The sequence below is a fragment of the Cervus canadensis genome, chromosome 8 (genome assembly GCF_019320065.1).
Source record: "Cervus canadensis isolate Bull #8, Minnesota chromosome 8, ASM1932006v1, whole genome shotgun sequence".
Lineage (NCBI taxonomy): Eukaryota > Metazoa > Chordata > Mammalia > Artiodactyla > Cervidae > Cervus > Cervus canadensis.
In genome coordinates, this window is record NC_057393.1 from 28,923,823 (window position 1) to 28,947,673 (window position 23,851).

The 23,851-nt window shown below is 36.1% G+C and overlaps 1 protein-coding gene across 4 annotated transcripts in view; it reads right to left on the reverse strand.

The window, feature by feature from the left end:
• SLF2 (SMC5-SMC6 complex localization factor 2) overlaps window positions 1-23,851 on the reverse strand; it is a 41,509-nt gene that overhangs the window by 6,336 nt on the left and 11,322 nt on the right. For all 4 annotated transcript variants that reach the window (XM_043475705.1, XM_043475706.1, XM_043475708.1 and 1 more), the window contains 13 exons: window positions 23,502-23,572; window positions 20,818-20,940; window positions 19,773-19,940; window positions 18,821-18,923; window positions 14,893-14,968; window positions 13,951-14,092; window positions 8,583-8,685; window positions 7,797-7,973; window positions 6,337-6,434; window positions 5,672-5,759; window positions 3,910-4,041; window positions 3,385-3,462; window positions 1,213-1,299 (listed from right to left, as the gene is read on the reverse strand). In XM_043475705.1, the coding sequence (XP_043331640.1) occupies window positions 1,213-1,299; window positions 3,385-3,462; window positions 3,910-4,041; window positions 5,672-5,759; window positions 6,337-6,434; window positions 7,797-7,973; window positions 8,583-8,685; window positions 13,951-14,092; window positions 14,893-14,968; window positions 18,821-18,923; window positions 19,773-19,940; window positions 20,818-20,940; window positions 23,502-23,572 (1,446 nt within the window). The remainder of the gene's footprint in view (window positions 1-1,212; window positions 1,300-3,384; window positions 3,463-3,909; window positions 4,042-5,671; window positions 5,760-6,336; window positions 6,435-7,796; window positions 7,974-8,582; window positions 8,686-13,950; window positions 14,093-14,892; window positions 14,969-18,820; window positions 18,924-19,772; window positions 19,941-20,817; window positions 20,941-23,501; window positions 23,573-23,851) is intronic.

The following is a 23,851-nucleotide window of genomic DNA, read 5'->3' on the forward strand; positions in this document are numbered from 1 at the left end:
TTAAAAGGGTCAGGAATTTTACAGTTGCTTTAAGTTTATAAAGTAAATTGTACGGTCTGCTTTTTTCTCCATTTACAGTTTGGCAGATTCAGTTTCTCCAAAACAATCAGCACCTTTCCTACTAGAGGCTTGTGGAGAGGCATGCAACTCATTCATTTCAGCAGGATCGCCCCCTGAAGCAATTTCCATAGATCTCTGTGTCACTCTCCACTCTAAGTAAGAGGAGCCCTGGCACCAGTCTATGCCCAGCCTCTTGGCTTTAAGAAACAAAAAACTTGGGGGTGGTCCCCTGTAGCATGTCTGTCAGCAGCAGCCACCACCACCAAGTTCTACAGGCCAGTAACTAGTCAGTGCTCAAAAGAATGTGTTTCTGAAACTGGTTTTCACTCTAAGCCAAAGAGCTATCTCCTACCTGCATTTGAAAATCTGCAATCTAATACAATTTTGTTAGTTACTCCTTTTGGTATTTAACTTAGATCTAGTAAAACAAATACAGATACTAAATCTAAACAGGCATTGTTGAAATGACTTTACAGCTAATTACAAAGCCGAAACCTCACTTTTAATGACTATCTAAACACAAATGTGAAGAGTTGACTCACTGGAAAAGACCCTGATGCTGGGAGGGATTGGGGGCAGGAGAAGGGGACGACAGGATGAGATGGCTGGATGGCATCACCAACTCGATGGACATGAGTTTGAGTAAACTCCGGGAATTGGTGATGGACAGGGAAGCCTGGTGTGCTGTGATTCATGGGGTCGCAAAGAGTCGGACATGACCGAGCGACTGAACTGACTGAAACACAAATGGCAAGAAAGAATCACCCCTACACTGCAAAAGCTAAAGGATGATTAAGAATAAAATAAAAAAAAAATCCTTGGAAGAAAATGTTTTAAAAATAGTGGTGTTTATGTTTCAGGAAAAGCTGTCAAATTGTTTTATTAATACTAAAGTTGCTTTCCTAACTCCATGTTCTTATATTCAGCCTTCCTGTTCAGCTTCTTGTCTTAAATGTTTTTGCTTTGAGATTTTCCCTTTCACTTTCAATCTATCTAGAAGTACTCAGACGAACCTAATGTTATTAAAGGAGAAAGTCTTATTTCTAATGTTATATGTTCTTAAAAAAGAGGCTTATAGGCTTCTCTTACTCAAATATTAATAAAGCCAACGATAAACAAACACCAAAACTATTAAGAAAAAGGCATACTTACCTTAGTTCTATAAAACAGTCTTGCATCTTCCCTAATATCACACTTAACGTGCTTTTCCAAAGCCCCACAGAGGTGCACAAAGTGTTTCTGTGTAAAACAAATACAAAGGATGAAAACAACTTTAAAGCATTACAAATGAACAAAGAAGAGATTATGTAGCTAGAACTGACAATCATTTAAAAAAATCTACCTTAGCAATTTCTGATATTAACAGTAGCAGTCATATGAGTAAAATGTAGTGACTGCCACAACAATCAGACAGTTATAGCTTATTGCTAGTTAATGCATAAAACATACACAAAAGTAAAGATTTTTACAAAACAAGGTTTAATAATAGTTCTCTGAAAAATTAAGTGTCCTAAGTTTTAGAAGTGTACAGTTTAAAAGAGTCACACTTATATATATACTAAGGTGAGAATGTAAATGGACACTTTTGAGGAGGGAAATGTGATAACAATCATTTTACAATAACTAAAATTTGAAAACTTTACAAATTTTGATTTAGCATTTCTACTTCTAGGAATTTACCCTACAGAAATGCTTCTAAAGGTTCATGTTGGTACTGTGTGTAATCACCGAAAAAGGAATGTTCATCAGTAAAGATTTTGGAATACTATAGTTTAATTAGACAGAAGTGCTAAGTAAATTACAGTGAAGAAAAAAAGAAGTTACAAATAATGTGAATAGCATGACATCATTTTTAAAAAAAGTAATTATGTTAGGATATCCATAAATCATGGAGCATTTACAGGAGGGCACTAGATTATAAAGTCTTTCACTTTCTACCTTACATGGTTTTATAGTAATTGAGTTTTAACACAATAATTATTGTTTTCTAATCAGAATAATTAAAAAATTTAAAGACCATATATAAGAACAGATAGATGACTGCGTGCATGCTAAGTTGCTTCAGTTGTGTCCGACTCTTTGTGATTCTATGGACTGTAGCCTGCTAGGCTCGTCTGTTCTTGGGATTCTCCAGGCAAGATACTGGAGTGGGTTGCTCTGCTCTTCTCCAGGGGATCTTCCTGATCCTGGGATGGAACCCACATCTCTTCTGTCTCCTGCATTAGCAGGCAGGTTCTTTACCACTAGGGAAGCCCCACAGATGATTATATTAGGTTCCAATCAGGAGAGCAAAGATAGTTCTATGTACAACAGTGTTTATAAAAACACAGGAAGCAGTCTTGGGTCCTTTTTGATCATGTCTAAGGAGATACAAAGTTTTAAACAGGGGTTGGATTACCTAAAGTGTAAAACATGGAGAATTAAACAAGAATTTTCCCCACAAATGAGGAACATGATAGTACAGGAAGAATAAATAATTCAAAATGAAAATCTTAACATGGGGAGATAATTTAGGAATGTATATATAGAGTAGGCTGATTTACCATCAGTTTAATTTTAAAGGCAAACATTATTTCTAAAGAAAAAAGGAAATGGAGTGGGAGCAGAGATGGGAAGAATGGAGCAAAGAGCTAGCTCATTTAGTATTTGGTGATTTTGATATTAATGTATTACACTACTGCCAAGTTATCCCAGTTAAGTTCCACTCCAATAAACAGAAAAAACGTTTGTAGACGAATAATTTTCAACAATATGGCTGCAATCCCTGGTTGAGGAACTAAGATTTTGCAAGTCTTATAGCAAGGCAAGAAAAAAAAATGTTAAGTTTGGACTTCCCTGGTGGTCCAGCAGTTAGGAATCCACCTGCCAATACAGGGGACACAGGTTGGTCCAGGAACATTCCACATGCCATGGGGCAACTCAGCCTGTGAGCCACAACTACTGAAGCCCACACACTCTAGAGACTGTGTGCCCTAACTGTGGAGGCTGCAAGTTGCAACTACAAAGCCCACATATCCTAGGGCCTGTGCCCCAAAACAAGAGAAGTCACCGCAATGAGAAGGCCACACACTGCAATAAGAGAGTAGCTCCTGCTTGCTGCAACTAGAGAAAGCCTGCACAGCAATGAAGACTCAGTGCAGACAAAAAAAAAAAAAAAGGCTGCAAGGTTACTATCACTTCTCCCTTTCCAATGTACATTGTTATTTCAACAGTGAATCCAAAGTGAATTTGGTAAGTTATTATATTTTCTCCTATATAAAAAATGATCATTATTCCATCAACAGTGACATTTATTAAAAACTAAAAGGACGAAAAAATACCTACCCGTTGTCCAGAAGAAAAGGAGTGAGAACAACTAACCTCACCGATTAAATGAAGAAGAATGTAGGTCAGGTAATATGCCTGGTAGAGAAATGAATAAAGTCAATACCCATGGATGAAATTACCTAGAATACATGTCATCCCAGTTTAAACATTAGGGAAGTTGCCCAGGAAGGACTGGATTTGTTGAAGTTAACTGGACTGGTTAAGTAAGCAAAAGTCAAGCATTTATCTAAGGTTTCTACTTTAAGTTCATTCCTTTTACCACCTCATGACTGCCCTAGTAAAGGGCTATAAAAAATACTCAGTATTAAATTACCAACAATCCTTTTATTTCAATCTTCAAGTTAACTGAAGGATTTTATGACAGCAATAAACAAAAATATCATTCACCATATAACTATGCTACAATGTATCTAGTCTCTAAATTCAGAAATGTAAAAAAAAAAAAAAGAAATGTCTATGGTTAGGAAGCTATCACAGGTTGTGCTCAAATGTACTCTTTTGAGATGATCTAGCCCTGGATACCTGCTTTTCAAGTTCCAAATGAAGACTATCATCAATAGTGCTATTTGGTTGTTCAGCTCTTTTCTTCAAGACCATTTTCTTCAACAAATCTGAAGGCTTCATTTGCACAAGATAGCGATGTAAGACTGATATCTATCAAAGGAAAGAGGAGACAATGAAACATATTAGGCAATACACTTGCTCTTTCTTAGGCATTTTTTTTTTCAGTGTCCTCTGTTCATTTTGCCGTCTCTTAATTTAGCTTCTTCAAGTTCAGTGATATCCATTTATTCTTTACTTAAAAGTCCCCAACCGAGGGATTTCCCTGGTAGTCAGTGGTTAAAAACTGCACACTCCCAATGTAGGGGGCACAGGTTTGATCCCTAATCAGGGAAGATTCTGCATGCCACGTGGTGCAACCAAAAAAACAAACTCTCCAACTGACCCACCAAGGTTCATGTGGCTTTTATATACTGTTAAACTTCACTGTAATAAAATGAGAGAGGGGAAAAAAAAATCAACTGCTTAAATGGGATCTTAATTTTAATTTTTTTGGTTGCCCTTTGAGGCTTGTAGGATTTTAGTTCCCCAACCAGGGATTGAACCCAGGCCCTGTCAGTGAAAGTGCCAAGTGTTAACCACTGAACCACCAGGAAATTCCCTAAAAGGGATATTAAATTTAAGATTTAGTACTTTTAATTGAGGATGAAAACTTAAGGAAGAGACCAAACTGCATTACCAAACAGAGGTCAAAGTGAATACTTTTTATGAAAAATTATTTGAATGTCAGCAAAGTTGAATCTTCATCCTTGTGAATAGAAGTCACTGAATTCTGGAAAGAATTCTCTTTTGATGGCAGTAATATCACTGAAAGAACTGAGAGCTATTTCTAATTACCCTGGTAGCTCAACTGTGGTCCCCCCCATAAATATAGAATCAAATCTACTTCAACTCTACTAATAGAGGAACAGCTGTCCTTTTCAATCTCTCTGTCCCACAGCACCCTGAGCATACTTCTGTCACTGTTCTTGCTGCACTGTACCACAATGGTTGGTTAATTGTTTCAACCACTACAGTTTGTTTTCAAGGCCAGAATCTCTATCTCCACTTTATTTTTAATCTGTAGGACGTGACAGATTATTTTATACTGCACTGCAATTCAAACAAGAAAACCACATCTAGATCAGATTCTATGTTTCAAATTCAACTACAAATAGCCCCACTAGTGCTACTGATGTTTGTAAAAAGCCTTCAGGACTTCTCAGAATGGGTTTTCTATATGACATGTTTATATACACTCATATATACATGATATATTCACTACTGAACAAATACTTAATTAAAGGGCAACCACATTTAAGCTCCATAATTTAAAGACTAATATAAAAATAAGTACAGGATGTAATTAACATTTAATAGTTTTGCAATTTCTAATCTCGTGATAAAATTGCTAACGTTGACAAGGTGAAATAATTAATGTCACATTTATATAGCATATTATGATGTTCCCAGCACTTTTTATAAGTTAATTCATCTAATTGTCCATAACCATCCTATGTGGTAGATTAGGTATGATACCGTCTCCATTTCACAGATAAAGAAACTGGGTCTCATTGGTTAAATACCATGCAAAAGATTCCATGAACAGTATTCGGCCAAAGAGCTAAGCTCTAACTGCAGGACTTTTGACACAGGACTCATCATTTTTTCCTTTTTTTTTTCCCATCATTTTTTTCTGTACGTCTCTCCCACTTACTAAAAAAAACAAAAGTGCTATTTATACCTGCAGATTATTCACATTAGGGATATCTTCACGTTTTTCATCCAAAAGCTTTGAAATAATCACTAGGCTGAGGCACTGTCTCAGTTGCCTGAAATTAGAATTTTAAAGTATTTAGGATGCATTTAATCAATACTGTTTAAGAAGCAAATGAATGAGCCAAAAGAAGTTCTTCTAATTTGCACCACAGCTAATGTTTCAAGAGAAGGCTATATAAAAATATATAAACTTTATTAGAACAGTAACATTTTCATGCAAAATATTTGTACACAAAGTTATAAGTTGTCTGAAGTGCAGGAAAACTATTGAGAGGCTTTATCTTTGACCCTGACGATTTACTGTTAGAAAATCTATTTTATTGCTGGAATTTCTTTTTATTAAAGCAAAAAAAAAAAAAAAAAAAAGCGAATTGATTCATTTTTGTGGTATATGCCATCTATATTAAGTTATCAGATAAGCTAAAGCTAAAATTAACAATCAAGACTATTACAAAGTGATCTGAGTTGAGAATCAGAATCAGGCTGTCAATGGCTTTTCTTAAAATTTAATATCAAATAAAAAACTCTGATTTAACATTCAAGAAACGATGAAAGGAAATAAAGGACCTAAAAGCATTTCATTAATGTAAACATGTATTTTTCTAATGTTTCATTCTCACTTTTCAATACCTTCCACGTGATGTCCAGTTAGGGACCAGCTGTACCAACCAGAGAAGGTTGTGGGGATGAGTGGAGAGTTCATTTATGGCCAGACAGAGTTCAGGCACCTGAAAACAAACCATGAGCAAAACTTTTCACATAAGTTAGTGGAATCAAGTATCTAACAGATCATCCATGTCCCTTCTTGACTTAAGATTACAAAAAGAGCACACAGACTGTTTTATCTTAAACTCTAAACTGAATACATACATTTATCAGAATTTTATTTAACTTTTGTGTTTTGTGCTACATCATATCTACATTGATTTTAACAGTCCTTCAAAGAATAATCTAAATACAAATACCACCTGAAAAAATAAATAAATACACAAAGGTATATAATAAGAGTTGCACAATACATGTTCCTGACCAGGGATTTTTTGAATTTAGGAATCCTCAGGTTTAAATATTATTTCAGTATTCAAAATAATCCCTTAGTAAGAGTCGGGAAGATCCCCTGGAGAAGGAAATGGCAACCCACTCCAGTATTTTTGCCTGGGAAATTCCATGGAGAGAGGAGCCTGGTGGGCTACAGTGAATTGGGTCCCAAAGAGCCAGACACGACTGGCCAACCGAATTAAAAAAAAAAAAAAAAAAGGAAAGGAAGTATAGGATAAGGAAGGGTAAGAGATAAGATGGTGTGCTGTGCTAAGCTGCTGCAGTCATGGCCAACTCTGTGCGACCCAACGGACTGTAGCCCACCAGGTTCCTGTGTCCATGGGATTCTCCAGGCAAGATAGTGGAGTGGGTTGCCATGGCCTCCTCCCAGGCATCTTCCCAACCCAGGGATCGAACCTACATCTCTTATGTCTCCTGCATTGGCAGGCAGGTTCTTTACCACTAGCATCACCTGGGAAGCTGAAGATTGATTACATTTTGATAATTGCTGAAGTTGGGTGATAAGTACTTAGGGGTTCATTAAACAGATGTTTCCCCTACTTTAGCACGTTTGACACTTTCTACCAAAAAAAGGTCAAAAAGCGTAATTTTAAAAAACCTAACACATCAAATAGCAGAGGATCCCTGCCTTGTCCAGCTTTACTGTAATTTGTAACATTTACTATAACTTAATATGATACTATAATCTACATTTACATTGCTTATAACCTAACCCTTTGACTAAAAAGTGCAGGGAGAGCAAGGGTTTTGTCTTCACACAGCTTTATCTCTAGCACCTGTATCAATAACACTTGGCTCACAGTTAATCCCCAATAAACATAATACATTTTTTGAATGAACAGCTTCAGTTTTAGAAAAGATTCAGTTTCATGAATTAAATACAGTTCCAGAAAAGAGAGTCCTTTCCTCAGTTAAGTTTTCATCTGCTGAAGATCTCAACTTAGGTTAGAAACTGTCAATTCTGCATGCACTACGAAAGTCAAACTGTGATGCTATACAAAAAGCAATACTAAAGTTTTAAGTAATGTTACCTTTGTGTTCCAATCTCTGATGTTTTTCATCAGGTTTATTAAGAGGCTCTGAAAGTCTACTAGAGGAATCTGTTTCAATTCTTTTTCCAAACTCATTTTAAACAACATTAAGATCAGTAACATTATTTCACGATCCTGGTAACCTTCTGGATGTATAGATGTACACAAGCCTAGAAACTTTGACATACATCAGAGACAAAACAACTTTAGGAAATATATTCTGCTTGAAGAGTTTACAGTATAAACACTTTTTGATAAAAAATGCAAACAGGAACTATACAGAAACCAAAACATCAGCTGTCTAGGAAAAGGCAAAAAACACTGATGTTAATAGTTGAATTGCTAAATATTTTCTTCTCCATTTTTAATTTTCAAGATTTTAACAGTTCAATATCACTATTGATTTGATTTAGTCACTAAAGATGTTTTAACACTTATTAATTCTTGGTCACTAAGGTATACTGTAAACAATTTTTCTTTGTATATTCTAATTCTAGAAAATTACTGGTTTCAAAAATACTAGTTTCAAAAAGCTTCTTGGTAAAGGTATTCCTAGAACTATTTTTTAATCACATAACGCTGATTTAAAGTTCCCTTTTGTTCGTAATATTAAAACAAAAATAAAAACAGTAAAATCAAGTTTTAATACAAAGAATATTGCTAAGGAATGTCAGATACTAGAAATGCCATGGTAAAACACTAGTGATTTTGTTTGAAAATCACTAAGCAAAAAACTAAATGGTTCCAGCTCTGTGCTAAAGACACACAAAACAGTTTTTTTCCTACCTTAACCACATTTAAAATGTTAGTTTCAGGGAGAGATGAAAAAATTGGCTTGTAAGATGAATCTTCATTTTCTTTCACTCCCAATGTCACCTGTGTTTCAGAACTATAGAAAAGTGAATAAAGCAGTGAGAAATTAGGAATAAAATTCTGAGAAGCACTGAACAACAAAAATTTTATTGAGGTATAATTACATACGATAAAAGAAATATGCACATTTAAAATTTCAATGAATATGTATATATTAGTGTAACCACCATCCCAACCAAGAAATAGAACATTTCTATTACTTCCCAGAGTCTTTGTCAGGTCTGAGTTAATCAGCTATCGCCCACTCCAGGTAAATTTGATTTCCATCTATACATTAGTTTTCCCTCAAACAGCTGCTTTTTATAAGGCAACCTCCCTGTTGCTCTTGGTGTCTGAGAGCTATATAGAAGGTGGCTCTGACTACAAAGAACTCAAAATACTTAGAAGACTCATGAGTGGCCCAATAAAACTGCCACAGCAATATAAACAATTCTAAGCATTTCAATTTTGGTTGAGGAAATTAGTGAAGGTTCATGGCAGAGAGACAAATGAACCTAGCCCTCAAAATATAGGTAATATTTTCTTGTTTATTTTTTTAAAAAATAAATAACCCTTTCATATGGATAAAAAAAGGTTAAGAGATATTAAGGCACAGTGTGCTGAAGAGAATGGTCCTTGCAGTCTAGGCCCTCAGCTCCTCATTTCCCCTTCCCATGGACAATCACTACTAGCTTCAGTCCTTCCTCCCACAGGTATTTTATATACATACAAATAAATATGAATATACCTCTCTCCAATGCTTTAATACTTGTATCTTGGAGATACTCCTATAACTACAATGTGCAGAACCTTTTTATTTTTTGAAATATCTGAGTAGTTGTAGTGACTATCAGATGAAGTACTATATATTAAGCCCCCAGAACCATGTCTGGCACACAGTAAAAATACGTAAGTATAGGTAGCTCCACTCAAATGAACAGTGCTTCAAGAAGTGAGACAGATAAGATTTTGATAAGCAGACACTGAGGATGGAGGTGAGGGACTTGCATGAGGAAGATCCAATGCAACAATGGCTAATGTGAAGGAAGAGCAAGAGAGTCAATCTGGTTAGAACAAAAGGGTGAACAAAATAGAAAACAGAAAAAAAAAAATAGAAAACAGGTCAGAATCAATTGTCGAGTCTTAAATACAGGTGTAAAGGTTTAAAAGTGGAGAAGAAAATTTTCATAAAAGGAAGCCTGTAACAGTGAAAAGAATAAGTATATTAAAGGTGGGACGCTCCCAGGAGGAAGATTTTTGCCATGCTAGACATGAGAGGAGGATCTGAATAAGGCTGATGCTAGGAATGAAAAGGAAAGAATAGCTGTGAGATAGGTACAGGAAGAGAACACAGGGATGTGAGGCAATTAATGGAATGTAGAATAGAAAGGGGTTAGAACTAAGTCTGTATATCCTGCAGACTAATGCTAAAGAACTGTTACTTGGATCCTTTAATGTCTTACTCTATCTGAATATGTACTCTAACAACCTTCAAATCTACTATCTGGATGCATATTTCTGAATATGCATACACATAACAGCAAAAATAGATAGGCTGCACATGAGTCCTAGCAAGAGAAGAGTGAGTTGTGATCATATCTCAACAGGATTTAGTCTTGTGCTCCACGCTGTTTAAACAGATATTTCATTATGCTTCATTCGTTCCTTCACCAGCTCACTCTTGCTCATCTGTGTTCATCTTTGCCTACCACTATACAGCAACAGTAACTTATAGCCACCACCTCCTGACTGCAGTCACCAAACCTGACTGAGGCAACTCTTCAGTTGGTAAATACTCAATCAGAAAAACTATTATTGGCATTTATTATGTCTTAATGAAATCATTTTATCTTTACTTCATTATATTCACTATAGTACCTGTTCACTATAGTGAAGAGAAAAAATTCAAATCTGTTACATACATACAAAATCACCACATACTACTCAGTTCATTAAATGTTAAATAATAAAATAGTATTAACTTTCTAAATATAGGTATATTTGAGTATTTTGGTCAAATATAGGTATTTGAGTATTTTTTGGGGGGGAAATATTGGGGTTTTTAAATGGTCTGATAAAGCATTATGTTTTCTATTTAAAGTGACAGAATACAGTCTTCATATGAAAATTTGCTATCTAACATATTTTCAGATACAGGTTACATCTAAGCAACAAAGAGAAATCCTGTATGCGGTGGAAAGAGATGGAGAGATGAAGATTTTGGTTCTGGATATACCAAATAACAAAAATTTGCATTAAAAAAAAATAAAGATGAGTATATTTTCATAAAGTTTAAGAACTGTTTTTCCTTTTCTATTTACTTCCTTTGCCCATTTTTCTAATAGTTATTGAACTTTTTCTTATTAATTTGAAATTAAGCCTTTATCCGTGACCAGAGTTCCATTCATAGCTGACAATTACACAATGCAGGGGTTGGAGCACCCACCCACCACAAAGTCTAAAATCCTTGTATTAGGTATAATTGGCCCTGTATACATCTGCAGATTTAATCAACTGATGATCGTATAGTACTGCAGACTCTTCAACAACCTGGGTTTGAACAGCACAGGTCTACCTAAAAGTGGGTTTTTAAAACTAGTAAATAATACAGTACTATTATGATATACATATTCTCCCTTTCACCCCTCAATTTTCTTTTGACTTTTGTTTATGGTGATTACTGTCATAGAGATTTTTCTTTAAAAAAGTGGTCAAATATGTTCACTTCAGTCACTCAGTTGTGTCTGACTCTTGGCGACCCCATGAATCGCAGCACGCCAGGCCTCCCTGTCCATCACCAACTCCTGAAGATTACTCAAACTCATGTCCAACGAATCGGTGATGCCATCCAGCCATCACATCCTCTATCGTCCTCTTCTCCTCCTGCCCCCAACCCCTCTCAGCACCAGGGTCTTTTCCAACGAGTTAACTCTTCACAAGAGGTGGCCAAAGTATTGGAGTTTCAGCCTCAGCATCAGTCCTTCCAATGAATAGTCAGGGCTGATTTCTTTTAGGATTGACTGGTTTGATATCCTTGCAGTTCAAGGGACTCACTACAGTTCCACTGTATTTAACATATTTGACTGAAACAGTGGAAACAGTCAAATATGTTGAATATCTCCTCTTATGGATTTTGCACGTTCAAACAAAATCATCTTCCCTTCCTCTAGGATTATTTAAAAGTTCTTCTATTACTTTGTGATTTCATTATATACACTTAAATCTTTACTGTATCAGTTTGAAGTATGGAAACATTTTTTTTTTCCTAGAAAGCCACCTCATTTCCCAAATAATGGGTAATATCAGATACTGAATAGCTCACCCTTTCCTTATTTTTTGAAACACTATCTTTAGCATTTACCAAGTATTTGTTTCTTTTCCGGTTTATTTTCTTCCACTGATGGGAGCTTTGAATCTCTATACCTGTCCCATGTTATTATCTGCTAAGGTCAGTCCTGCCTCATAATTTCTCAAAACTTTCCTGGGTATTATTTTTTCTATATGACTTTAGAATCACTTGTAGAGTCCCAATTCCCCTTGTCTCAACAAAAACCTGAGTGGCATTTCTTTAATTTTGCTGAAGTATAGTTGATTTACACTGTTGTGTTGGTTTTAATTTTTAATTAAGATCTCACCAAGTTCACAGTTTACCTTAGGGGGAGCTCTAATGTATTTATGATGAATTTTCCTACTGTTCTTTTTTGTTCTTTAGTAATCTTACACACATATACACTACTTCTATTTAAGCTTATTCCTAGGTATTTAACATATTTTTCTTTCTTACTATTGTAAATTAAGTATATCTTTTAATTATATATCCATAGGTTATATCTATATATCCTATATATCCAAAGGTTAGTAACTTCTCTTTAACATTGTACCCTGGCATCCATACCAGATTTTCTTACTAGTTTGTCATTGCTTTTCAGTTGACTCTTAGGCTTCTATGTATATACATTTAAATCACCTTTTCTGCAAACAGTGAATCTTTCACCATTTCCAATCTTTTTATCTTTTTTTTTCTTATTTAATTATTTTGACTTATTGTGTTTGAGTTTTCCTCTCCCCAGGCTTCAAGGCTGAATTCTTTCTTCCTTTTGGTTTCTGCCCTCTAAGGTTGGTCCAGAGACTTGTGTAAGCTTCCTATAGGGTGAGATCTGTGCTGAGTTTTGGTTTGTTTGTTTCTCCTCTGATGAGTGAGGTGGTAATCCTGTCTGCTGATTGGGTTTGTATATTTGTTTTGTTTGTTGTTTAGATGAGGCATCCTGCACACTGGTGGTAGGGTGATGCTAGGTCTTCTATTCCAGTGGTTTCCTTTCTGTGAGTTCTCACTATTTAATACCTCCTAGGGTTAGTTTTCTGGTAGTCTAGGGTCTTGGAGTCAGTGCTCCCACTCCAAAGCCTCAGGGCTTGATCTCGAGTTTTGGGTGGGGGCCTGTATATTCTTTTCTGCTGGTCAGGTACTCCTGTCCGCTCTTGATGTTTGGCACGCACTTCTGTGTCTGAAGGTGTATTCCTGATGTATCTGTGGAGAGAGATGTACTCAATGTCCACCTACTCCTCTGCCATCTTGTTCTCCCCCTGAATTAAACAATTTTTTCCACGGAGAATAGAGAAAGCGTTTGTATGAAGTAGTTCAGAATTTTTCCAAGGGGAGCTGATGGAGAAAGTTCCTTTTCTTCTTATAGCTCATGGACTCCACTACACAGAAGAGCCTTGCTGGTGTGGGCAAGCAGCTAGGCCTGCAGTTCCTTCAGTTCCCACATCTTCCCTTCAGCCTCTCCAAAGTCCTGGGCCTCTCCATGTATTTTACTTGATGAGTTCAGATACAAAAATGATCAGGTAGATGGAACCACGTGAAGAGCTTCTCTCTGTAGGCAGCCCTGTTCTGGGGCAGAGGGCGTGCCTTCGGGCCGGCTCACAGGAGGGTGGCTGGGGTGGGGCTGGGGGTAAGCCAGAAGCAACCAAGCCTGAAGCAACTGAGGTGACTGAGCAGAAGTAGCTACTCATGGCCTAATTGTTTTGGCCAGTAACCCCCAAATAGTCATAAATAACAATGCACAGTCTCATAAAAAATTTTTTTTTTTTAATTTAAAAATGTTTCCATTTTTTCCCTGTTAAATATGATGATGGCATTTAGATTTAGATGTTAAGAATGTCTCTCATTCAAGATCCATTTCAACTTTGAGAGATTTTTAAAAAATCAAGAATGAATACTGAATTTATCAAATGAATTTTAACTGTTGTTATATAAATCGTTTAAAAGATCATTTTTGGAGTTAATAGCAAAAAGAACACTTACACTAGATTGTCTTCATTAAAGTCCGGCTGAAGATTCTCCAGAGGAAATAAAGATCTAAAATCAATTCCCATATTGAAAAACACAGCAGCTATATCAGACAATGATGGAATCCAGGGCCAAATTGGTGAATCACTGAAGGTATCTAGTTAACAGAAGAAAATATTTTATCCCAAATCCTGGGTTCACAAACCCTCGGTTTTAAGATGATAGTTTGCATGTGAAACATGGATTATTACCATGATTTCACAGAAATGGCAGCTGGTAATAACTATATAGTTATTTAGAATAATCATATAGGAATTATAGATTTTTCTTTTTTTTATAAGGAACTATAGATTTTCAAATAAATATGAAGGAAATGACATTTATGAACAAAATCTGTTGAGTGATGGATGATAAAAAGGTATAACATAGGAGGAACATTTTGAGAAGACTGGAAAACAACAGTAAGAAACCAAATACTGCTAACACAAAGATTTTATCATGTACAGGGTCTATGCAGTCGCAAGTCTTACAGGTAAATCATAATGCTTGTTTCATTATAAGGGATCCCAAAGGTGAGAATGCAACTGTCATACTCTTACAGTGGATACTTTCAATCTTCTCAGGCATAATCAGTACAATACTGTTGCTCACCAAAAAGCCATCAAAGTTAATTGGCTAATTAAATAATAAACTATTTCTCTTTACCCAGCACAGTAGGCCATGACTTGGTAAAAATTAGGTAACGGCTGCCACTTGTAAGATCTTATACCCCTTTTCTCAATGCAACTAGAATGCACTCTCTTTATTAGAGTTTCATTTTATTATTAAAGACTTTATATTAAAAATAATTTTTTAGTCTATATTTCCAAATATCCTAACGTTCAGTAATATGAAAGAGATCATGTAGAAAGCAACCAAAAATTCATGCTACTAATCACAGTAAATTTGTATACTCACCATTTCTTATTGTTATTTCCATTAATGTACTTAGAATCTGCATAGATACAATACAGTCTGTATGAACTGACATCATCTGTTCAAAGTAGATAAAGCGTATTGAGAGAGAAGAAAGAACAAAGAGGGTCAGAGAGATTAACATACTCCACCCAACATAATATATGAGTTGGAATTTAAACACATATCTGATTCATAAGTCAGAGCCCTTTCCATTCTAACATGCTGCTTTTTCTTTTTTTACAACTTTCACTTATAATTAGACAAATATAATATTTAAAGTGATCAAAAGTACATTTCTAGTTCATATCATACCATGAAACCAAAAGACCATAAAGGAGAAGGCTACTAAGCTGATCGTCACATCATGGGCAAAAATCAAATCACGAACTAGTAAAAAACATTCTATAAATATACAAATTAATATGTCAATGTGAATTTTTAAAAGCTACTCAATATCACTAATAATCAAAGAAACGCAAAAAAAAAAAAAAGACGTATCATTAGTTGACTTCAGGATTGGTAAAAATCAGGAGTTGTGATAATTAATACTCAGTGTTCACAAGAGTACTAGGAAAGAGGTAGTATGCCCAATGTGAGTGTGATTTGGTAAAAACTGTAAAGGCTATTTGGTAATGTTTATGCAAAGTCATTGTCCTTATACTTTGATCTACTCAGGCTTTTTTATGTACAAAAATTAACATACGGAAGCATATAATTAGTGTAATTTCTACAAGACAACTTTTGGGAATAAAATCTCAAGTTTAACAGACATTAAAAAAACAATAACGTATCGAAAATTATTTTAAAGTGGTTTTGTAGAGGACACATATCATGCTTCTATTTCGTTTTGGAACCACAGATTATATTAAATTTAAATCTAAAATGTAAGAATGAATAGCCTAAACTCCGGTTTCAGCCAGGCATATAACTTGTGTCATTTCAAAATCAACCTATGTGAAAAGAAGTCTCTGCTATGATGTTTGAGTCATTACACTCTGCCAGCAGGGGCAGAATCATTCAAAGGCCTCCTGGTTACAGGACAAGTTCTAGATAAACAACCTTTTTGTAGGGGGTGATGAACTTTAAGGTGGGTAATACAGTGAAAGTGAAAGCTCTCAGTTGTGTCCGACTCTTTGCGACCCCTTGGAATTCTCCAGGCCAGAATACAGGAGTGGGTAGCCATTCCCTTTTCCAGGGGATCTTCCCAACCCAGGTCCTCCCACATTGCAGGCGGATTCTTTACCAGATGAGCCACCAGGAAAGCCTGGTGGCAATATAGAACTTGGAGATAAATAAGTAGAGAGATATATATATAAAAAACAATCTAATGTCTGTCAATTGAGATTGGGTTAAATAAATCAATCATGATATAGCACTACAAAGCAATACTTATAAAGCGATTAATAAGAATGATAACATGTCTGTATCAAGATGAAAATAACTCAATAATTTATAGTTATCTGAAAAAAAAAAAACTTATAAAACAGCCCATATTCTGTTCACATTGTCTTTCTGGTCAACTACACTTAGACACATGATAAGACCATGAAGAGGCAAACATTTCAATTACTTTAACAATTCAATTTCAAACTATTAGGATTATAGGATTAAAATGAATTCTGAAAAAAAAAAAATGAATTCTGACACATTTTCTGGGGGGAAAAAAAAAAATATATATATATATATATAAGTTGGTAAGTCTCTCCATCATGAAAAACAGACTTGGAATTGAAAAGAAGAAATGAGACAAAGTGTCTTACATGGAAAAAAGCACAAATGATTATTAGTTTGCTTTTCAAAGAATAAATATGAAAAAAAGTATAAAAAACTGCTTACATGAAGGTATGTTTGTACGTCATTATTAGGGTTTTAAAGGCTGTAACGATGGGCCCACATCAACATGATGAAAACACAGATGAATGCAAAGTCTTACTTGTAAGTTTAAGAAAAAATATATTACAGAGAATAATGGAATCCTGGCCTGACAACAAATGAGGTTATGAATTGTTATAAATATCTGGGGGCAGGGGTTGATGGGTAGAGTCTTACTGGAAACTGCTGGCAATAAAGATCTTATATGGAGCACTTGTTCATTATTGGGGAGAACAAAGAACAATTTAGGAGAGAAAGTGACAAGCTAAAGGTCATTCAGAAGGATGACCGGTAAAGGGACTTGAGAATGTTTAGTGTGGGAAGTGATGAGTCATGATAGTTGTTTAAAATAACTGAAGGACTGTTAGATGAGGTATATTGTGGGGAGCTACAGAAAAGATAATTAATACTAGATAAAAAATATTTGGAGGCAAATTTTGATTTAATTAGGATTGTTTAAAAAACAAACAAAAAAAAATCACTGGAATCCAAGAAGTGAGCAACTCACCACAGGAAGCAAATGTTCCTGCCCCATAGTCTGTCCCACCTGTTATTCTCTCTGCCTAGAATGCTCTTCTCTCATTTATCATTTGACATATCTATTAATATAAACGTATACACATTTACAGTCTTTCTCCTCTATACTAGAACAAGGGTTTCAAGAAATCAGAAAGGTTTTTTATTACTGCTCTCTCCAGTACCTGGCACAGCTGGCACTCAAATATGCCAGCTATATGAAAAATGAATGAGAAACTATACTGGAGTATCTGGTTCTTGCCAAATATGAGATTTTTTGAAATGCAATCTTAAAAGTCCAAAATAGAAACTGCATGCTTCCCTTACTTCTCGCTTCATACATATAGTAGTTCTCTGATACCACCGATATTTATGAAGTTACCATGTGGATATCACAAAATTAAGGTAATTATTTAAGTGGATTTAAAAGTTAAATATGGAACTTCCCTGGTGGTGTAGTGGATAAGAATCCACCTAACAATGCAGGAGACAAGGGTCCGATCCCTGGTCCAGGAAGATCCCACTCACCGTGGAGCAACTAAGCCTGTGCATTCACAACTACTGAGCCTGTGCTCCAGACCCCACGACCCACAAATACTGAAGCCTGTGCACCCTAAAGCCTGTGCCCCTCAAAAAGAGAAGCCCTCGCACTTCAAGAAGAGTAGCCTCCACTCACCACAACTAGAGAAAGCCCACACAGCAACAAAGAACCAGTGCAGCCAAAAATAAAATAAATTTAAAAGTTAAATATGAACAGGGGAGAGAAATAGTTGGATTTGCACCTCCCCAAATATGACTGGGGGGAATATTAGCATACAATTCAAATCCTAACAATGTATGGAGCTGCTGGCATAAAAATAGGGGGAAAAGGAGAAAAACTCCAGGTACATAAGCATTAGAAGACCTTTTCTAAAGTGAACTACAATAGTGATTTACCAGTGTGATGAAATGTCTTTAGGCGCAACTAGCAGTACTGCCTATCCTGCACACGGTCTACATTGGCATTTCTTTGGCAAACCTTTTCCTTAAATTTGTATTTGTTTATTGGCTGCACTGGGTCTTCGTTGCTGCATGCAGGACTTTCTCTAGTTGTGGCGAGCAAGGGCTACTCTTTGTTGTGGTGCTTGGATTTCGCTGGCTTCTCTTGTTGCAGAGCACAGGCTCTAGGAACTTGGGCTTCAGTATCTGCACCACACCTGGGCTCAGCAGCTGAGGCGTACAGGCTCTATGGCATGTGGGCTCCAGCAGTTGTGGCACAAGGGTTTAGCTGCTCTGCAGCATGTGCAATCTTCCCAGACCAGGGATCCGAACCCATGTCCCCTGCACTGGCAAGTGGATTCTCATCCACTATACCACCCGGGAAGTCCTGGTAACCTCTTTATATCAGTCTTTTTGCTTCATTTTAACCCACTAAAATCATGGGTTTGATACACTGAATTTTTTTTTTCTTTAGCAATATGCAAGTAAGATTATATTTTAAAAGTTTACTTTTGACTGAAAAGTACAGCAAGAGACGATGTCTCAAAAACATTTCTCTTACCCGAAATAGCCACTTCAACACAGGTACAGGACACTGGACATAGTGATAAGCCGAGGTAAGGAAGCCTTGTGTTGTCAAAAAAATTTGATCTGTTTTTCCTGATCTGAAAAAATACAGTGAAATCAATATGACTGCTATATTCATGGCAAGAAACTTGTACCACCACATTTGACATCAGGGAAATGAACAAGCAAACCATTGCAGTCCATGGAGATGGACTCTGCCCTAATGTCGATAGGTTATTCATTAAAAAATTCAATCAATGGCCTCACACTGAACCAACCTGTTGGCCTGGCTCCAGATTTATCTGGTGGATGAATCTACATTAGCTGGCAGTGTTAAAGAGCCTATCAAGTCTCAGAACACTGTCTGCTTTTGCCAGCCTGGGTTTGTACTTCCAAAAAGTTCAGCACCAGAATTAGTGCTCTCTCTCTTTGGGTCTGAACAACCATGCAACGAGAGAAATTAGACTAGTCTGGGTATTGTGGCAGAGACTGTCAGCTGCCTCTTCTGACATCTATTTATGTCCTTCCTCTTGGTAAATGAATTCTGGGGGTTTTAGCTGGGCACACTGGCTGCCTGAAATAAAAATCACTCCTAGGCTTCCTTGTCACTAGGTGTGGCCATGTTGACCAACTTCTACCCAACTAACCCTAAGTTAAAGTGTTGTGTGGGGCTTCTGGGAATTTAGTGTAAAGGCTGGAGCTCCAGTAGTGCCTGAAGCAACCAAGTGCTAAAGATGGTGAAGAAGAAAGACTATATTTCTCATGTAAGCTCTTGTTATTACACTGCTTCCTGTAATTAAATAATAAACACAAAGAGCAACAGTAATAAGATGACTAAGAAACGGGATAAGTCATAATAGAAATTAACCTTTCAGAAGAAGTCCATCAAGTCAGTAATCTTTTAATTCTTATATAGGAAAAAGTAAAATGTCTATTTGCCTACTTACTTAAGAATAAGCTTTTCTACAGCACTTTGTCCGATAAAACCAGAGTCTCTCAAATCCAAAGTATACTGACTGAAAATTTTTCCAGAATTAAGGAAATTAAATATTTCTTCGCCTGGATGATGATCAGGAATAGCATCGATTGTAATTGAAAATTTCTTTAGAAATTCTCTGGGAAAAAAGAAAAAAAAAAAAGAAGTAGTTATTGAGTACTGAACAGTTATACTGCATATAGTTTTGTATTTAAAAACTGGGTGCAAAAAACCCTTCTCTTAGGACCACTATTAACCCTAGATTAGAAGGCGAACATGAGAACACATGTTCTGCCCCTCCCACCTTTTGCTAGTAGTTAATAGTGCAAAGCCACTAAATGTGTCTGTGCAAAAGGAAAAACTAGGAAGAAAGACAAAGAAATGTAACTTAGCCTTAACATTTGCCTTTCAAGTCCACCCCAGATGGATTAAGAACCCACCATATATTATTCATAAAGTAAACCACCACCTATGGTCCATTTATTTTATGAAAAACAAAATTTTAAATGTATTTTTAATAGAGTGTATTTATGAAAAACATTACCTGAGTGCTTTTTCCTCTGAATGATTTACTTATCTAGTTTTACTGAGGTATAAAAAACATACAGCATGGTATAAGTTTAAAATATACAGCATAAAGATGTGACTTACATACATCTTGAGATGATTATCACAAGTTTAGTGAACATCCACCATCTTCACTACAACATACAACAGTGTTCACCTTATTTCTCACGTTGTACATTACATCCCTAGTACTTATTTATCTTATAATTGGAAGTTTGTACCTTATGATCACCTTCATCCAATCCCTCCCTCCTCTGAACCCTCTGCCTCTGGTAATCACAAATCTGATCTTTTTCTGTGGTTTGTTTTGAAGTAAAACTGACCTACAACACTGCTACTTCCTGTTACACAACATAGTGACTTTGTACTTCTATACATCTCAAAATGATCACCATGACGAGTCTAGTCATGCACCACCATTTCTAGCTGTTTACTAATTCCCCACATACCTGTGCTCTTCTAAGAGGCCATCTTCATCATCAGTACTGTCGTGATCACCAATTCTGATTGGGGATTTAATGCCTCGGCCCTGCCTGATGTCTTCCTGTAGTTGCTTTTGCAGTTCATCTAGCCTGAGAATCAAAAGAACGTTATAATAAATGGCTTAACCTAAAAATAAAAAATCTTTAGTTTATGTCTAAAAGCAGTACCTACAAAAACTCATTAACAGACTTGACTATTTCTTTATGGCTAGGACTTTAACAGGGCTTCCTGGATGGCTCAGTGGGTAAAGAATCCGCTTGCCAACGCAGGAGACACAACAGACCAGAGTTCAATCCTGGGTCAAGAAGATTCCCTGTAGAAGGAAATGGCAACCCAGGTAGTCCAGTATTCTTGCCTGGGAAATTCCATGGACCAAGGAGCCTGATGGGCTACAGTCCATGGGGTCAAAAAGAGTTGGACACGACTAAGCACGCACCCATACAGGATTTCAGCAATGATGTCCAAATCATTTAGAGAAAGGAGAAGAAAAAAATCACAAAGAATGAAAACTACTGACTTGATTACCCCTTCTAGTCTTAAATGCTCCTTTGACTTCCAGTTAACTAGGCTTTCAGGAAGCAGTAGTCTTTACCATTGTCACTGTCATGATCACAACACTCAACACTTACTAAGCAGCTACTATGACACTGTCCTAAGGACTTTATTAACTCTTAACCCTCACAACAACCCCAGGAAGTAGTTTATTATTATCCATTTTATACACCAAGGAAACAGATATAGAAAAGCTAACTTGCTCAAGCTCACAATGTAAAGGAGCTGGGATTCAACTAGAGAGGCCAGTTCTGGAGTCCTTGCTCAGAGTGCTTGCCAAGATTAAGTTATTTTAACCAAGGTCCTTATTCCTAGCTCCAGCCCCACAGTATATGAGAAAATGCACCGCTTTATCACTACAGGAGAATCATTAGATCAAACCAGAATCTCTCCCCTTGGTCTGTGAATGTTCAATTTTAAATGAGAAAACTTCAGATTTGACCTCAGAAATCACATGAAATCATGAAACTTTAAAAGAATTTTATAGTAGACAGGAATTCCCTGGTGGTCCAGTGGCTACAAATCCACGCTTCCACTGCAGGAGGCACCAATTCAACCTCTGGTTGGGCAATTAAGATCCTACATGCTGTGCAATGCACACCACTCCTTCATCAAAAGACTTTTACAGTAGAGACAAATTTATTTCTCTGTTAAACTCAGAAAGGGGAATAGTACTTACTTACTAATTGTCTGTAATTCCTATACTTAGGTACTTGGAGACACATCTATACCAACTTCAGGCCAGTTGAGGTTTTAGTGAAGTTCTCTGAGTTATTTTTAAGGATAGTCTTTGAATTAATAAGGAATATTAATTTTTCCCTCTAATAAGCAAAAGCAGTTTGCAACTAGTTACATAAATTTCATTAGGGTTATTATAATTTTCAAACTTTTTGATTTCTGTATATGTGTGGGTGGTGGTGGCTATCAGTCATAATTCTAAACTTCTTTCTCAAAAGAGTAACTTGATGTGAAAACGCCATGTCTAGTTATACTGGTTTCAAAACTTGGACTAGGTGGGCATACAAACATTTAACAAGTATGAAGGTGCTGCTTCATACTTGTTAGAGGATGGCTATCATTAAAAAAATCAGAAAAACCAAGTGTTGGTGAGTATGTGGGAAAACTGAAACCTATGTGCACTACTGGCAGGAATAAAAAATGGTACAGCCACTATGGATGACAGCATAGCAATTCCTCAAAAAATTATTCATAGAATTACCAAATGATCCAGAAATTCCACTTCTAGATACATATGCAAAAGAACTTAAAGTGTGGACTTGACAAGAGAATTTGTCCACCCATGTTGATAGCAGAAAAATTTACAGTAGTCAAAAAATAGAAGCATCCCAAGTGTATCAATCAACAGATAAATGGATAAACAAAATGAGGTATATACATACAATGGAATCTTATTCAGCTTTAAAAAGGAAGGAAATTCTGACACATGCTACAACATGGATGAACCTTGAAGACCTTACACTAAATAAAACAAGCCAGTCATAAAAGGACAAATACAGTATGATCCCATTTACATGAGGTACCTAGAACAGTCAACTTCATAGTAAAAGAAAGAGTTGTAGCTGCCAGGAGCTAGAGGCAAGGAGAGACTAGGGAGTTACTGTTTAATGGGTATAAAATTTCAGTTAGGGAAAATGGAGGGGAAAAAAAAGTTCTGGAGATGGATGGTGGTGATGGTTGCACAACAATGCAAATGAGTGCTAGGTAACGCCTGTGAAGTATTTAAAAATAATTGAAATGGTCAATTTTATGTGTTATATTTTTGGTCACACACACACAAAATACAAAAAAATCTTTTCTACCCATGCTTCTGATCAAGAATTTTAGCTACCAGATACTAGCTCTGGTAAGCAGAAAGGAATTCATACTACTAATTGATGCAGTATACCATAAAAACCAGGATCTTCCGATACAGCCTGTAAACAAGAACACCTTATTTTTAACACAAATGACTTGTGAAACTATCATAGCATTAGCACAAAATACCTGCTAATTTCTTTTTTTTTAAAAAAGGTAAATTAAAAGTCAGTCATACAAACAGTACATTAAATTTAGCAAGACAGTCATGATGCTAACCTACCTGTGTGTGTCTTCCATCTCCTTCACTAGACGCTCTAAAGTATTTGTGTAAGTCCCACTATGAGCATGTTCCTAAAATAAGAAGAAAATTTAGGAATACTTCATAACATATCTTAGCAGAAGAACTGGGATGCTTTAAGTTACTCAGAAACTAAAAATTATTTATTTTTCAAAAACCTGGGCCAGGAGGATATATATTTTTTAATTATTTTCACCATCATGCTTTAAAAATTGAGAATTCTGTAGTGCAGGCAATTTGATTTTACCATCTATTAGGAAAAGGCACTACTTATAAAAACCCTGCTAGTCTTAGGAACTGACTGCCAACACCCAAGGGCTCCATGGCTACCC